Genomic DNA, 16552 nt, shown 5'->3' on the forward strand with positions numbered 1-16552 from the left:
AGAGGTGGTGGTGAACAGCTGTTTTGAAAGCCTGGAGGGAAGAATGGGAAAGAATAGAGTGAGGAAGTTTATTCCAAAGGCGGGAAAAAAGAGGAATGAAAGAGTGAAGATGAGCAGTGATACGTGATTTTGGTAGTTTTACCAGAAGGGGGTTGTTGGCGGACCTTGAGCGCCCTGTGGAAATGTGGTGGGGACAAATTGCAGAGAGAGCAGGGGGGGCAAGGCTGGAGAGGAGTCGGTAGAAGACAGAAAGACCACCCACCAACCTGCGGTGATTGAGTGAGAGGCCCAAAGACTCAGCTTCATTGCGGGAGATGCCGATGATCTTAAATGCCCTAGTTTCGACAGCGTGAAGCCGAGAAAGGTGGGAGGCAGGAGCACCAGCCCAGAGGGGAGAGCAGTACTCCATCAGGCTACGGACAAAAGCTTTGTAAGTGGTCAGGAGCTCAAGAGGGCTGAGGAAGGACTTAGCACGACGGAGGATTCCCAGTCGGCGACTGGCTTTTGAGGCGAGGTTGGAAATGTGACTTTCCCAGGAAAGGTCATGGCAGATAGTGAGACCTAGAAGCTTGAAAGAAAAGACTTCTTCCAGAGGATTGTTGAGAAAGTGGATGGGGGGGTTTGTAAACGGTCCTTTCGAAGAGACATAGTGAGAGTGTGAGATTTGTCTGGATTGAAAGACATGTTCCACGTGTTGGACCAGTTTGTGATTTTATCCAGATCTGCAGTGAGTGAAGAAGCTGCTGCTTGCCGGTCTGAGGGATGACAGATGGTACGGCAGAGGGTGGAGTCGTCGGCAAAGAGAAATAGAGGATTTTCCAGAGAGTCCGAGAGATCATTGATGAAAACCAGAAAAAGAACAGGGCCCAGAACGCTACCTTGAGGAACTCCAGCCTGCACAGGAAGAGGGGATGAAAGAACTCCATTTAAGGCCACACGTTGACTGCGACAGGAGAGGAAGTCTGCGAGCCATGAGTGGAGATTTTTTTTTTTTTTTTTTTTTTTTTTTTTTTTTTTTTTTTTTTTTTGTATACCTTGGTCGAGGCTCGTATGAGAGCTAACACACAACTCACAGCAAGGAGGCATGAGACAAGAGGGGCGGGAGTGGAAGGGACAAAACAGTGGGGAACAGACACATTAGGTGAACTGTGGAAGGGAGAGGGATGGGGATGGGACGGGGAACGTGGCGAAGAGAAGATGGACATTACAGGGACTTTCAGGAAGGAAAGCAGGAGAATTGAAGGAAGTGGGCTTGGGTGGATTATCGGGGTAGAAAAGATCGAGGATTTGGATGGGGGAAGATAAGAGGTGGTGGTGAACAGCTGTTTTGAAAGCCTGGAGGGAAGAATGGGAAAGAATAGAGTGAGGAAGTTTATTCCAAAGGCGGGAAAAAAAGAGGAATGAAAGAGTGAAGATGAGCAGTGATTCGTGATTTTGGTAGTTTTACCAGAAGGGGGTTGTTGGCGGACGTTGAGCGCCTTGTGGAAATGTGGTTGGGACAAATCGCAGAGAGAGCAGGGGGCAAGGCTGGAGAGGAGTCGGTAGAAGACAGAAAGACCACCGACCAACCTGCGGTGATTGAGTGAGAGGCCCAAAGACTCAGCTTCATTGCGGGAGATGCCAATGATCTTAAAAGCCCTGGTTTCGACAGCGTGAAGCCGAGAAAGGTGGGAGGCAGGAGCACCAGCCCAGAGGGGAGAGCAGTACTCCATCAGGCTACGGACAAAAGCTTTGTAAGTAGTCAGGAGCTCAAGAGGGCCGAGGAAGGACTTTGCACGACGGAGGATTCCCAGTCGGCGACTGGCTTTTGAGGCAAGGTTGGAAATGTGACTTTCCCAGGAAAGGTCATGGCAGATAGTGAGACCCAGAAGCTTGAAAGAAAAGACTTCTTCCAGAGGATTGTTGAGAAAGTGGATGGGGGATTTCTAAATGGTCCTTTCGAAGAGACATAGTGAGAGTGTGAGATTTGTGTGGATTGAAAGACATGTTCCACGTGTTGGACCAGTTTGTGATTTTATCCAGATCTGCAGTGAGCGAAGAAGCTGCTGCTTGCCGGTCTGAGGGATGACAGATGGTACGGCAGAGGGTGGAGTCATCGGCAAAGAGAAATAGAGGATTTTCCAGAGAGTCCGAGAGATCATTGATGAAAACCAGAAAAAGAACAGGGCCCAGAACGCTACCTTGAGGAACTCCAGCCTGCACAGGAAGAGGGGATGAAAGAACTCCATTTAGGGCCACACGTTGACTGCGACAGGAGAGGAAGTCTGCGAGCCATGAGTGGAGATGGCCTTGAATACCATGGGAAGAGAGTTTGGTGAGTAGGGCAGGGTGCCAGACTGTGTCAAAAGCACGTGATATGTCCAGGGATACGGCTCGGATTTCCTGTCTGGCATTGAGGACCTCCATCCATTGATGAGAGAGCAGTAGCAGCATATCCAGGGTAGAGTGACCTGGTCTGAAACCAAATTGATGATTGGAAATCAAGCCATTGGAGAAGAGGAAGGATTTCATGTCTGAAGCGATGATGGATTCCATAACCTTGCTGATGATTGGGAGAAGGCTGATTGGTCTGTAGTTACAGGGATCTGTTTTTGCACCTTTTTATGCAGGGCAGTGATGTTAGCAGATTTCCAAGCAGATGGCAGATGACCTTGGGAAAATGAGAGGGTGAATAGAACAGAGAGAGGGTGAGCAAGAGCAGAAGAGCAGGCTTTGAGGACACGTGGGCTGATGCCGTCTGGACCGGTTGCAGAATCTGACTCGAGGTTTGAAAGCAAGCTCTCCACCTTGTCAGGAGAAAAGGATACAGAGTCCAGGGACAGTTGGGTGCGACTGGGTAAAGTGGGTAGAGATAGTGATGGGTTTAGGACACAAGATTTAGCTGCAAACACCGAGTTTAGACATTCAGCTTTATCACGTGTGGAATCAGCAGTGCGGCCATTTGAGGTAAGGGAGGGGATGGAGGGGGAACATACACCAGAAACAGATTTGATTAAACGCCACCAGGATTTTGAGGAGGGAGAGAGGTTTGAGAGTTCAGACTTGAGATGAGAAAGATGTTGTTTTCTGGCTCTCCTGAGGGTAGATACACACTTGTTCCGAGCTTTCTGGAAAGAACTGAGATTGCCCTCAGTTGGGTTTGCTTTCCATGAGGCAAAGGCAAGTTGTTTCAGGACAACTGCCTCGCCACAAGATTCAGTAAACCAAGGGCGGGAGGAAGGGTAAGATAACTGAACACGAGAGGGGATAAATCTGTGCATGAGGGAGAGCAAGTTTCTTTGAAAGAATTCCCAGGATGAGTTGATGTTTGAGAAAGTAGTGATAGGAGACCAGTCTGTCAGTTTGATGGCTGCTCGGAGACCCTGCCAGTCGGCTTGAGTGAAATGCCAGACTCGACGGCGGTGAGGTGGTTCTCTGATAACAGCCAGAGAGATGTCCACTTTGACAAGGACATGGTCAGAAGAACCAATTGGAGCGAAGGAAGAGCAGCAGATATTGTCAGGGAAATTTGTCAAAATCAGATCCAGAAGAGATGGAGTACCATTGGTTGAGATCCGGGTCGGGAAGTTGACCGATTGAGTCAGTCCCAATGAGTCGCAGAAAGCTTTTGCTGAGGTGCCATGGCAGGTGAGAGAGGTACCCACACCGAGTCAACTGGCGTGATGACAATTGAAGTCACCACATAAGAGGAAGAGAGAGTTTGGATGAGAAGATAGAAGATGGTCCATGTTTTCGGATAGTGAGGTGTAGATGGAGTCATCACTGTTCGGTGGACGGTACAGTACACATATAAACATGAGGTGGGAGTGGAGGGGAAGCCGAAGCCAGAGGTATTCCTGGGGGAGTGAGAGCAGTGCATGGAGAGTGAGGAATAGAGTCTTTGATGAAGAGAGCAACACCTCCACCAGGACGAGGCTCAGGTCTGTCATACCGTAAGAGGGAGTAGCCAGGGAGAGATACTTGGGAGTCAGACACGTCTTGGGAGAGGAAAGTTTCTGTTAGGCAGATAATGTCTGGTTTGTCAGTGGCAACCTGTATGGAAAGATCTGAAAGGTTTGAGCGAAGGCCCCGGATATTTGAGGTCCACACTTTTAATGAAGAGGAAGGGGAGGACGCTTTGGGTGCAGGAGGTGGAGGGGAGGGGAGGGTAGGACAAGGGATGAGGGGGCAGGTAAGGAGGGTTGCTGAAGGAGTGTGGGGTATTGCAAAACAGCGAGGGGAGGGGGCCGAATGAGGAGGAGAAAAGGCTCTGTGGTGCTGGGGGAGAGGGGGGACAAGAGACAAGGAAGAAGGCAGTTGAGGATTTGAGGAGGTGGAGTGAAGAGATGGAGGTGAGAGGGCAGTGGAGGGAGGCAGGTTGGTGGATGAGAGGGGGGCAACTTTGAGAAGGAAGCGTGAGGGGGATGAAAGGTGGGAGAAAGGTGAGGTGGTGATTTTTGAGAGAGGTGAGAGGGAGGCTTGGAGGGAGAAGAGTGGGATGGTTGCTTTGAGAGTGAGAGTGAGGGGTGAGGGGGGTGAGTTGGCACTGAAGTTGGAAAAAAAGAATGGTTGTTGGAAAGCGAGCATCCATGGCAAACTGTGGTTTTTAAAAGTTTTAGGTCAGAGATGCGATTTAACACAATTCTTGATGGATGCAATGAAGGCGAATTCAGAGCATGGAGAGAAGAAGCGCTGTAACAGTTGGATTTTTTAGGCAAGGAATGAAGGAGAGGTCGAAATGAGAGCAGTCTGTTAAAATAGCAGAAGAGTAGTGCATTATGAAACAGTAAAGAGTACCACATGTGTGAGAGAGGAAGATGAAGCATTATAAGATCGTTTTTGTAGTTAAAAATAATGTATGAGAGAGTTCAACAGATTAGGTCATGGAAGTGTAAAAAAAAAAAAAAAATCGAGGAAGAAGACGAGGAGGAGGTTAAGAGGAAGAAGAAGAAGCAGAATCGGGAGAAGGTGAGCGTGTTGTTGTTGTTGGGTATATATATATATATATATATATATATATATATATATATATATATATATATATATATATATATATATATATATATATATTTTTTTTTTTTTTTGTTGTTGTTGTTAATATTAATATATGAGAGAGTTCAACAGATTAGGTCATGGAAGTGTAAAAAAAAAAAAATCGAGGAAGAAGATGAGGAGGAAGTTAAGAGGAAGAAGAAGAAGCAGAATCCGGAGAAGGTGAGCGTGTTGTTGTTGTTGTTGTTGTAGGGTATTTTTTTTTTTTTTTTTTTTTTTGAGATAAGAAAGAGATTAGTTGGGAGAATGGGGGATGTTTGGAAAGTGGGGAGGATCAAAATTGAAGGTAATGGGGAGGATAGAAATTGAAGGTAATGGGGAGAAAAAACAAACAAACAAGAAAAAAAACGATCGAACACCGAGTGGAACCGGTAGGCCTCAAGCCTAGGCCTAGGCCTCAAGCACAGGTAAGAACGTCGACAAAAATACTCACAAAATAGCACGATTTTTGAAACAAAACCGAACTAGCAACACACAGTAACATGTAGGTGAGAAAATTAAACAGTTAAAACGGGACAAATAACAACCGGAAACTTAGCTTTGAGAACATCAACAGGGAGCCCCAAAGGAGACCTCTCGCTGCTCTAAAACCGGAACCGGAACGCTCTAAAACCTAAAACCGGAACCGGAACACCTGCTCTGGGCAATGGATTTAAGCTGCAACTTCAGAGTTGGTACCATAAGCCCATGGTCAGTATTGAGGAACTGAGCACTCCGGTAGACCCTGCAGTTCCAGATCATCCTCCTGCAATCACCAATGAGCACATGGTCAATCTCCTTTGCCACACTGCCAGCAATGGAATACCAAGTCTAGCGATGAGCTTGTTGGCACTGAAACCATGAACCGGCCACCCAAAGTCCATGACTTCTTGCAAGGTCAACAAACTTAGTGCTATTCAGGTTCACAGTTCCAGACCCATGGGGACCAACACATGCCTCATAACCATCCCTATCGGTTCCAGTTGATGCATTGAAATCTCCCAAGACTAGAAGAGTACCCCGCCTGGGGTACTGATCCATCACAGACTCAAGCATCGCATAGAATGCGTCCTTCATGGTGAGATCACTTGCCTCAGTCGGAGCATAAACAGAGACCAGGGAAAGGACACCTAAGGAGTGACGAATCCTTCGTACCATAATATGCTCGTTGACTGGTGTTACCTCAATTATCATTGCAGTCAGCTTGTTGGACACAGCTGCAGCAGCTCCTTGGGCATGGTAACCATCAGAGCGACCAGACCAATAGTAGGTGCAACCACCCACCATGATCTCTCTGCAATCCGGTCTCCGAACCTCAGAGAGTGCTGCAATCCCGATGTCCAAACGATTGAGCTCACATGATAACAGAGACAGGTGATCATCCTCTCTTAGGGATAGGACATTCCAGGCACCCACCCGAAGGGACTGCCTCAGGTTACCCAAGGAGATCGCCATCTGATGGACGTCACCTCAGCACCAATCTGACACACTCTCCCGCAATCTGACCCAGGAATGTTACCCTGTGGTTTCCCTCCGATCATAAAACATTGGGGGTCCCGAAGGTTTTGCCCCAATCCCGTCATCCGGTGAGCTGCCCTGCGAGGGGCAGCTGTATTCCCACAGAGTGGGTTTTCAGGCTTTTTTGCGTTTTTTAAACGTTTTGTGGAATGAAGTGTTTCACGGTGGACAGAGTGCAAATCCTGCCACCAAACTCCTCGAAAAAGGGAAGCCAAGTGCAGGAAGACGTCCACAGATGCAGTTGGGCACCAGATATGGACGTCCATTGGCTCACAAGGAGCTCCTCCACCCTTTGACACGTTTTGCTTTGAATCCTGCTGGGTGTCCAGATCTTCAGTTGTTTCCAAAATTATTGGCACCCTTGCACTTTTTTCAAATTATGCACCGTTTCTTCCATAAAATTCTTGAAATTATAAAATCATTAGATCTCCACATATGTATTTGTTTGGTTTGCAGTAGAACAAAACAAAAAAAGCTGAAACAAATTACTAAATCTTCGTTTATTCAACACAGAAATCCGAGAATGACCTGGATAATATTATTGACACCTTTTCGATGTTGTTAGAAATCATTACAATTTGAGCAGGTGATTCTCCTTTACTTTGGAATTGAACTCACCTGTGGTGAGGTGCCTGCAAATATAAAAATCACTCGTTCAACTAGTTTGAATGGAGAAAAGGAGTAATTCTGCGGGTTTGTGTCACTGTGTGTACTGCAATGAGCGTGAAGAAAAGAAATAAAAACAGGGAATTGTCTGAGGAGGTCAGACACAAGATTGTTACCAAGCATGGACAATCTCAAGGCTACAAGTCCATCTCCAGAGACCTTGATGTTCCTGTGTCCACCGTACGTAATGTTATCAGGAAGTTTAAGGCCCACGGCACTGTAGCCAACCTCCCTGGACATGGCCTCAAGAGAGAACTTGATCGAAGATTGCAGCAAAGGATTGTACGAAAAGTGGAGAAAGCACCTCGGTCACCTGCCAAACAGATTCAAGCTGACCTTCAGGCACAAGGTGTAACAATTTCACTCACACCATCCATCGCCAACTCGATGAAAGGGGGTTCGAGACCCAGGAGAACCCCACTGCTGAGAGAGAGACTGAAGAAAGCCCGACTGGAGTTTGCCAAAACACACCTGAACAAGCCAACATCTTTCTGGGAGAATGTCCTGTGGACAGATGACACCAAATTAGAGCTTTTTCGTAAAGAACATCATGCCTTTGTTTACAGAAAACAAAATGAAGCCTTCAAAGAAAAGAACACCTTCCCGACAGTCAAACATGGAGGAGGTTCAATGATGTTTTGGGGTTGTTGTGCTGCCTCTGGCACTGGGTACCTTGAATGTGTGCATGGAATCATGAAATCAGGAGATTATCAAGGCATTTTGGAGCACAATGTTCAACCCTGTGTCAGAAAGCTGGGTCTCCATTGAAGGCCACGGGTCTTGCAGCAGAACAATGACCCCAAAATCCTTCAAAATGTACCCAGGAATGGTTCAACACAAAACGCTGGACTGTTCTGAAGTGGCCAGCAATGAGTCCAGATCGAAATCCCATTGAACACCTGTTGGGGAGATCTGAAAACAGCAGTTGGGAGAAGGCACACTTCAAATCTGGGAGAACTGGAGCAGTTTGCACAAGAAGAGTGGACCACACTGTCAGTGGAGAGGTGTGGGAAGCTCATTCATGGATACAGAAAGTGCTCGACTGCAGGTATTTTGTCCAAAGGCCGTGATACCAAATATTAAGTTGAAGGTGTGAATAATTTTATTAATGCCATTTCTTTTTGTTTTCTGATTTAAAAGGATATACTAAGTTCTGAATCAAAAACAAAGGTTCTGTAATATTAACAGTGAAATGAAGAATTGTGGAGACAAAATGCTTCTGTCAATTTCAACTTATTTTAGAGAAAATTGTGAGTTATTTGAAAAAAGTGCAAGGGTGCCAATATATTTGGCCACGACTGGATCGACCCTCCTCACCAGGAACCTTGTGAGGGAGATGATCTAGTGTCCGCCAACCCGACCATGAATCAGGTTCGTACAGGTTTGCTTGGTTCCTGAAGCAAGTCACAGATCTGATCTGACATGAACTGCCAATCGTGAAGGAGTCCAGGTAATACAGTTTTTGAGATATTTTCAGAGTTGTTCAAACATAACCACACCAACACATGACACCACACAATCATGAGGTGAACCAGATGAGAGGTATTCACAGATGGGACAGTTTTACACACAAAAAAATCCTCACCTGGGGTTTATACACCGAGTAGAAATGTGTCGGACATGGGAATAGTCAGGTAATACTTTTATAGGATTTGGGAAGGAGGTAACCTCTCTCCATGGGTGGGGGTGACAATAGTGATTGTTCTGTTTTGTGAATTTTTATCCATTTTTTAAATCGCAGAGGAAGCCCTGTGAGTGGTTTATGTTTATGGGTGAATGAAGATGAAAAACAAGTGTAAAACATGATCAGAATTCCCATTTAATACAATTCAACTACATTATAAAGGGTACCACGTGGTGCAGCATTTCGGAGCACGCCCCTTGTGAACGAAACCAACATGATGATGACATGTACATTTACTTTGGGGATGATACATACCCAGTCCACGTGATGGAACTCACAATGTTCCAAACATGCTTGGTTTAAGGGGTCATGGGGAGGTGTATGAGTTATGGGGCGTTGTTTGCATGTTTTACCCACTGTTTGTATCTCACACCATCCCGTTTCCATAGTGAGGTTGTAAGCCCGTTATACATGGTAAGCTCGTCCTGGTAGTTTATTAAAGTAAAAATAACATTGAACATCATGTTTAACATCCGGGGTATTAACGATGTGGGATTTCTATCAGATTCCCCCCAGGAACCGAAGGATTACAAGATTCACATCAAAACAGGAGATGTTTGGGGGGCTGGGACAAACTCCGATGTTTATATCACGATGTGTGGACGATTGAAGTGTTTGAGATCTTATCATCTTAAACAATCAACACATCGCGATCCTTTTGAAGGGGGTCAGGTAATCATTCACAGAACACTTTAACAAGGTAGATAAAATAATAATAACCATGTTAATATCCTAACCAGGTGAGATGTTACCTGTCGTGCACGTGTTTCTACAGGAAGATGTTTTCACTGTGCGGTCCCGTTACCTGGGAAACCTGGAAAATGTAACAATCTGGCAAGATGGGAGTGGAGGGTTAAATCCTTCCTGGTTCCTCAAGAACATCAGAATCACCGAAACATTCTCTGGAATGGAACAAACATTTACCTGTTCATGTTGGATTGAAGGAAACAAACGTAAAACCCTCTATCCCCAGGTAATCTCACCTTTTCCCGTGAATACGGAATGGAATCTCGTGTTTAACTTCCTCTCCCAAGATCACGTGTTTTCCCCCAAATCCTCGACATTAATGAATGAAGTGAATTTAGAAAATGAACGAAGAACTCTGTAAATATAATAATTACTCATTTATAAAATTTATCATATAATAATCATAATAATACAAGTAATCATAATAATTTGATTTACACAGCACATTTTGCTTATGGATACAAGATACTGAAATAAAGAAGAAGGAGATGGGGTTTTGGGGGGTTGGGGGCGATGAAGGAGGTAGTCCTGTTCCTGATCCTCGTGAGGAGGAGATTTTAAGAAGTGATGGAGGTGTTCCTTGTGAGGAGGAGGGTTAAAGAAGTAATGGAGGTGTTCCTTGTGAGGAGGAGGGTTAAAGAAGTAATGAAGGTGTTCCTTGTGAGGAGGAGGGTTAAAGAAGTAATGGAGGTGTTCCTTGTGAGGAGGAGGGTTAAAGAAGTAATGAAGGTGTTCCTTGTGAGGAGGAGGGTTAAAGAAGTAATGAAGGTGTTCCTTGTGAGGAGGAGGGTTAAAGAAGTAATGGAGGTGTTCCTTGTGAGGAGGAGGGTTAAAGAAGTAATGAAGGTGTTCCTTGTGAGGAGGAGGGTTAAAGAAGTAATGAAGGTGTTCCTTGTGAGGAGGAGGGTTAAAGAAGTAATGGAGGTGTTCCTTGTGAGGAGGAGGGTTAAAGAAGTAATGAAGGTGTTCCTTGTGAGGAGGAGGGTTAAAGAAGTAATGGAGGTGTTCCTTGTGAGGAGGAGGATTAAAGAAGTAATGGAGGTGTTCCTTGTGAGGAGGAGGGTTTAAGAAGTGATGGAAGTGTTCCTTGTGAGGAGGAGGGTTAAAGAAGTAATGGAGGTGTTCCTTGTGAGGAGGAGGGTTAAAGAAGTAATGAAGGTGTTCCTTGTGAGGAGGAGGATTAAAGAAGTAATGGAGGTGTTCCTTGTGAGGAGGAGGGTTAAAGAAGTAATGAAGGTGTTCCTTGTGAGGAGGAGGGTTAAAGAAGTAATGAAGGTGTTCCTTGTGAGGAGGAGGGTTAAAGAAGTAATGGAGGTGTTCCTTGTGAGGAGGAGGATTAAAGAAGTAATGAAGGTGTTCCTTGTGAGGAGGAGGGTTAAAGAAGTAATGGAGGTGTTCCTTGTGAGGAGGAGGATTAAAGAAGTAATGGAGGTGTTCCTTGTGAGGAGGAGGGTTAAAGAAGTAATGGAGGTGTTCCTTGTGAGGAGGAGGGTTAAAGAAGTAATGAAGGTGTTCCTTGTGAGGAGGAGGGTTAAAGAAGTAATGGAGGTGTTCCTTGTGAGGAGGAGGATTAAAGAAGTAATGGAGGTGTTCCTTGTGAGGAGGAGGGTTTAAGAAGTGATGGAAGTGTTCCTTGTGAGGAGGAGGGTTAAAGAAGTAATGGAGGTGTTCCTTGTGAGGAGGAGGGTTAAAGAAGTAATGGAGGTGTTCCTTGTGAGGAGGAGGAGGGTTAAAGAAGTAATGGAGGTGTTTCTTGTGAGGAGGTGGGTTTAAGAAGTTATGGAAGTGTTCCTTGTGAGGAGGAGGGTTTAAGAAGTGATGGAAGTGTTCCTTGTGAGGAGGAGATTAAAGAAGTAATGGAGGTGTTCCTTGTGAGGAGGAGGGTTTAAGAAGTGATGGAAGTGTTCCTTGTGAGGAGGAGATTAAAGAAGTAATGGAGGTGTTCCTTGTGAGGAGGAGGGTGAAAGAAGTAATGGAGGTGTTCCTTGTGAGGAGGAGGGTTAAAGAAGTAATGGAGGTGTTCCTTGTGAGGAGGAGGGTTAAAGAAGTAATGAAGGTGTTCCTTGTGAGGAGGAGGGTTAAAGAAGTAATGGAGGTGTTCCTTGTGAGGAGGAGGGTTAAAGAAGTAATGGAGGTGTTCCTTGTGAGGAGGAGGGTTAAAGAAGTAATGGAGGTGTTCCTTGTGAGGAGGGTTTTGGAGTTATGGAGGAGACACACACACACACAGTGACACACACACACACACACACACACACACAGTGACACACACACACACAGTGACACACACACACTCTCTGACCCACACACACACTCTCTGACCCACACACACACTCTCTGACCCACACACACACTCTCTGACCCACACACACACACACACACACACACACACACACACACACACACACACACACACACACACACACACAGACACAGTGTCACACACACACACAGTGTCACACACACACAGTGACACACACACACACACACACACACAGTGACACACACACAGTGACACACACACAGTGACACACACACAGTGACACACACACACACAGTGACACACACACAGTGACACACACACACACACACACACACACACACACACACACACACACACACACACACACACACAGTGACACACACACACACACACACACAGTGACACACACACACACACACACTCTGACACACACACACAGTGACACACACACAGTGACACACACACAGTGACACACACACACACACAGTGACACACACACACACACAGTGACACACACACATACTCTGACACACACACAGACACACTCTGACACACACACACACAGACACACACACACAGTTATTAGTATCGATAAATCTACCTTCATGTTTCCATTATCTGGGTATTGTGATGCCCTCATTATCTTCTTTTATGAATAAATGTGTGTTTGTATGTGTCTGTGTCTGTGTCTGTGTGTCAGAGTGTGTGTGTCACTGTGTGTGTGTCACTGTGTGTGTGTATGTGTGTCACTGTGTGTGTCTGTCGCCATAACTCTAAAACCATGAAACCAAGCAGCCTGAAACTTTGCATGCATACAAAGGGGAACGATAGGGAAGTGAGTGAGTGAAAATTGGCTGTTTACGTTAATTTACACACCCCTTTTGAAGATAATTATTAACAGCCTTATTTAATTATATTCTTTATCAGGTGCATCCGTTGCCACCTCGCTCGCTACGGGGTCTTAAGGCGTTTCCTGGGTTACCTCGCTGGGTCTGAAGCCGCCATGTTTTTTGGCCTACTCAACCATGCCTTGACTTGGAACAGGCCGCAACGATTTCTTCACGATAAAGTTTTTTTTTTTCACTTTCCTCACTCATATTATCGAATGCCTGTTCATCATAGCAACAAATTGATGGGCACATTGCAATGCTTATAAATGCCCAGAGACGCCACCGTTCGTGACTCTATTTCATTTTTGCACATGCCATAACCTCGAGAATCTCTTAAACGAAGCCAAATTACAAAATGTAAGCTGCAGAATTGAACTTAGCAGCAGTTCTGAATGATGAGAAAAGTGTTAATTTGTTTAATTCAGATATAGTACGGACATTCGGACTTCACCTATGAAGCCAGCCGTCCTTATCAATCATTTAATTGGAATGCTTGCTTAAGTGCTTCAGCCGCTTGTCGAGTGCCCCACAGTCGACAGCGGTACAGTTCATCTCCTGATTTGGAAGTAGAGTCGGCAGTTGCTACAAGGTAGAGGTACATACATGGGTATATTTAGATCTGTAATTTAGGGACTCTTGCTAATAAATCTACCATCATGAAACCACATCTGGGTATTGTTACTCCCTCTTTATTATTTAATAAATCTACCATCATGAAACCACATCTGGGTATTGTTACTCCCTCTTTATTATTTAATAAATCTACCATCATGTTACCACATATGGGTATTGTTACTCCTCTCTATTATTTAATAAATCTTCCATCATGAAACCACATCTGGGTATTGTTACTCCCTCTCTATTATTTAATAAATCTGCCATCATGAAACCACACCTGGGTATTGTTACTCCCTCTTTATTATTTAATAAATTTACCATCATGTTACCATATCTGAGTACTGTTACTTCCTCTTTATTATTTAATAAATCTTCCATCATGTTACCATATCTGAGTACTGTTACTTCCTCTTTATTATTTAATAAATCTACCATCATGAAACCACATCTGGGTATTGTTACTCCCTCTTTGTTATTTAATAAATCTACCATCATGAAACCACACCTGGGTATTGTTACTCCCTCTTTATTATTTAATAAATCTACCATCATGAAACCACACCTGGGTATTGTTACTCCCTCTTTATTATTTAATAAATTTACCATCATGTTACCATATCTGAGTACTGTTACTTCCTCTTTATTATTTAATAAATCTTCCATCATGTTACCACATCTGGGTATTGTTACTCCCTCTTTATTATTTAATAAATCTACCATCATGTTACCACATATGGGTATTGTTACTCCCTCTTTGTTATTTAATAAATCTACCATCATGAAACCACACCTGGGTATTGTTACTCCCTCTTTATTATTTAATAAATCTTCCATTATGTTACCGCATCTGGGTATTGTTACTTCTTTATTATTTAATAAATTTACCATCATGAAACCATATCTGGGTATTGTTACTCCCTCTTTATTATTTAATAAATCTACCATCATGAAACTATATCTGGGTATTGTTACTCCCTCTTTATTATTTAATAAATCTACCATCATGTTACCATATCTGGGTATTGTTTCTCCCTCTTTATTATTTAATTTCAGATTCCCAGGTCATGTGATTCTCGGGATGAAAAAGAACCGAAGAAACCAAACGGTGGGTTTTGTAGATTATCATTCGGGGATTTGATGCCTTTTTTCAAAGCATTTTGGGAATAGAAACGCGGAATAAACTCGAGGTTATGTGGAGAGATGTGATTCGTGTAAATAACGATTGTAATTTCCTTGTTTCTCATTGTAGTTCCCAACCCTCTTGTGGGAACTCCTCTCCTCTCATGTGAGATACAAAAGCCCCCCAGTAACAAGTCGTCATTGCTGTGGATGTTTCAAAGTACTGAAGGCCATAACCAGGTGATCGCAGTGGCCGGAACATGGACAGACATCCTTGCCTCCTGTCTGTGGAAGAGTCAAAAGACAAACAATGGAGCGCTGAAACCTGGACAGGATTCCTGCCCTGAAAGTTCCCACTGCTTGCTGCCTCCACCTGGTGTAACGTGGGATGACCTCGAGAGATACTGGTGCCTGATTGTTCCGGGAGAGGATGGAATGTGGAGAGAGAAGGTCCTCTCTGTACTCTCATTCACACCTGGTGGGTGTTTACCTATTAGACTTTGTTCATGTAAAAAAAGTAACAAGTTCTAAAGATTATTTTATTTATGTATTTTATTGTATTCTTGCAGAGTGGCTGCTTCATTTTTATCCTCATTTCTCCATGTTATAAGGAGAGGATGTTCTTTTCATAACTCATTTGGGTTTTTGTACACCACTTGTGGTCCATTTGTCCAGAGATTGAAATTCAGGACCTTTTGTTGTGGTTATTCGTGTTATTACAACACCTTGCGTAGGTTCAGTTATGGCTTTTTGCACCAGAACAATACAATGAGGCTTTTGTGACATCATCTTAATGTTGCATCACTTGCATCCAGTTATTTTTATTTTCAATTTTTTTATTGTAAATAACTCAAATTATTTATTTTTTTGGATGTCACCGAATTTACACAAATGCTAAACTCAATCCATACAACAAAAATAAACAAATAAATAAATAATAACATTGTAGAAATTAATTTCTCTGAATCGACCTGGATTTATCGTGTTGTCATTTGAATTGGAGAACATGCCATTAAACTAATTTAATTTGAGTTAAAATGGTTTCTGAGGATCATTTTTGTGAAATAATCCAGGGAGCAAAGGTCGATCCAATCGAAGTTCAAAGTTGGAAGAAATTTCACTTTGGGACATGTTTTTAGCCACACTCAGATCTCCGTATGTGAAGAGAATATTTTTTACTTTCCCACGTAACTCGATTCAGAATTTCATCACCGAAGATAAACTGAGGTGTAACCGTTGTCCTTTGACACCATATTGGGATATATTGTTACGAATCTGGCAGCCATTTGCACACAAACAGACAGCAGTCCCCGCAGTTCAGTTATTTCGATAAGTATGTGTTTATCGTCAGGGTCCCGTCCTTCTGTCTAATGGGTTAATTGCATGTGTGCTGCGGATTTCTTTATAGTCAGGTTTTTTACATTAAATCTCCCCTTCACTCCATCATTGCCATTACGCGCATGTTCGGGGCCACGGGCATAGGCGGGGTGAGGTCGACTCCGCCCAGCGAGATGGGTGTGCTGCGCAACCAATGAGGGATAGGAGTACCTCAGAAGCCCCCGACCAATCCGCAGACGAGTTACCTCAGGGTGGCCCCGCCCAGCCAGATGGGACGTTCGCCACCGTCCAATCAGGAGGCGAGTGTTCAGGTCAGGTATGGGCATGTGCCAGAACATCGCGTCGCTGCGTCCACTTTCCACCGGTACTCCAGGGGCCTCCGTCTGGCCATCCCCCAGGCAGATGAGATGAGATCCCATCTCCTTGAGATGCTGATCAACCTGCTGCAACCACGAGGGACGTGGTCGGCCCATTGGCCTCCTCCACTCACGAGACTCTCTCGCTGAGAGAATCAGGTGAGCAGGATCAGCGTCAGGAAAATGAGCCACATGTCCATGCAGCCGCAACTGACGCTCACGGACTATGCAGGTAACAAATCTCATGCGAGTCTCTCTCAGCAACCACTCGTTGGACACAAAATCCAACCAGCGAGAGCAAAGGATTATCCGAAGAGACCTGGTACTAAAGGGATTAAGTCTCCGT

The 16552-nt window shown here is 44.4% G+C and overlaps 1 protein-coding gene across 7 annotated transcripts in view; it reads left to right on the plus strand.

Moving 5' to 3' along the window:
• The window catches only part of LOC147031012 (uncharacterized), a 105797-nt gene that overhangs the window by 33865 nt on the left and 55380 nt on the right, over positions 1-16552 (plus strand). For all 7 annotated transcript variants that reach the window (XM_085875683.1, XM_085875682.1, XM_085875677.1 and 4 more), the window contains 4 exons: positions 9384-9550; positions 9654-9851; positions 14447-14498; positions 14643-14990. In XM_085875683.1, coding sequence (XP_085731809.1) covers positions 9384-9550; positions 9654-9851; positions 14447-14498; positions 14643-14990 — 765 coding nt within the window. The remainder of the gene's footprint in view (positions 1-9383; positions 9551-9653; positions 9852-14446; positions 14499-14642; positions 14991-16552) is intronic.

Source organism: Eptatretus burgeri, chromosome 3 (genome assembly GCF_056783735.1).
Source record: "Eptatretus burgeri isolate ZD-2024b chromosome 3, Ebu_testis_v1, whole genome shotgun sequence".
Taxonomy (NCBI): Eukaryota; Metazoa; Chordata; class Myxini; order Myxiniformes; family Myxinidae; genus Eptatretus; species Eptatretus burgeri.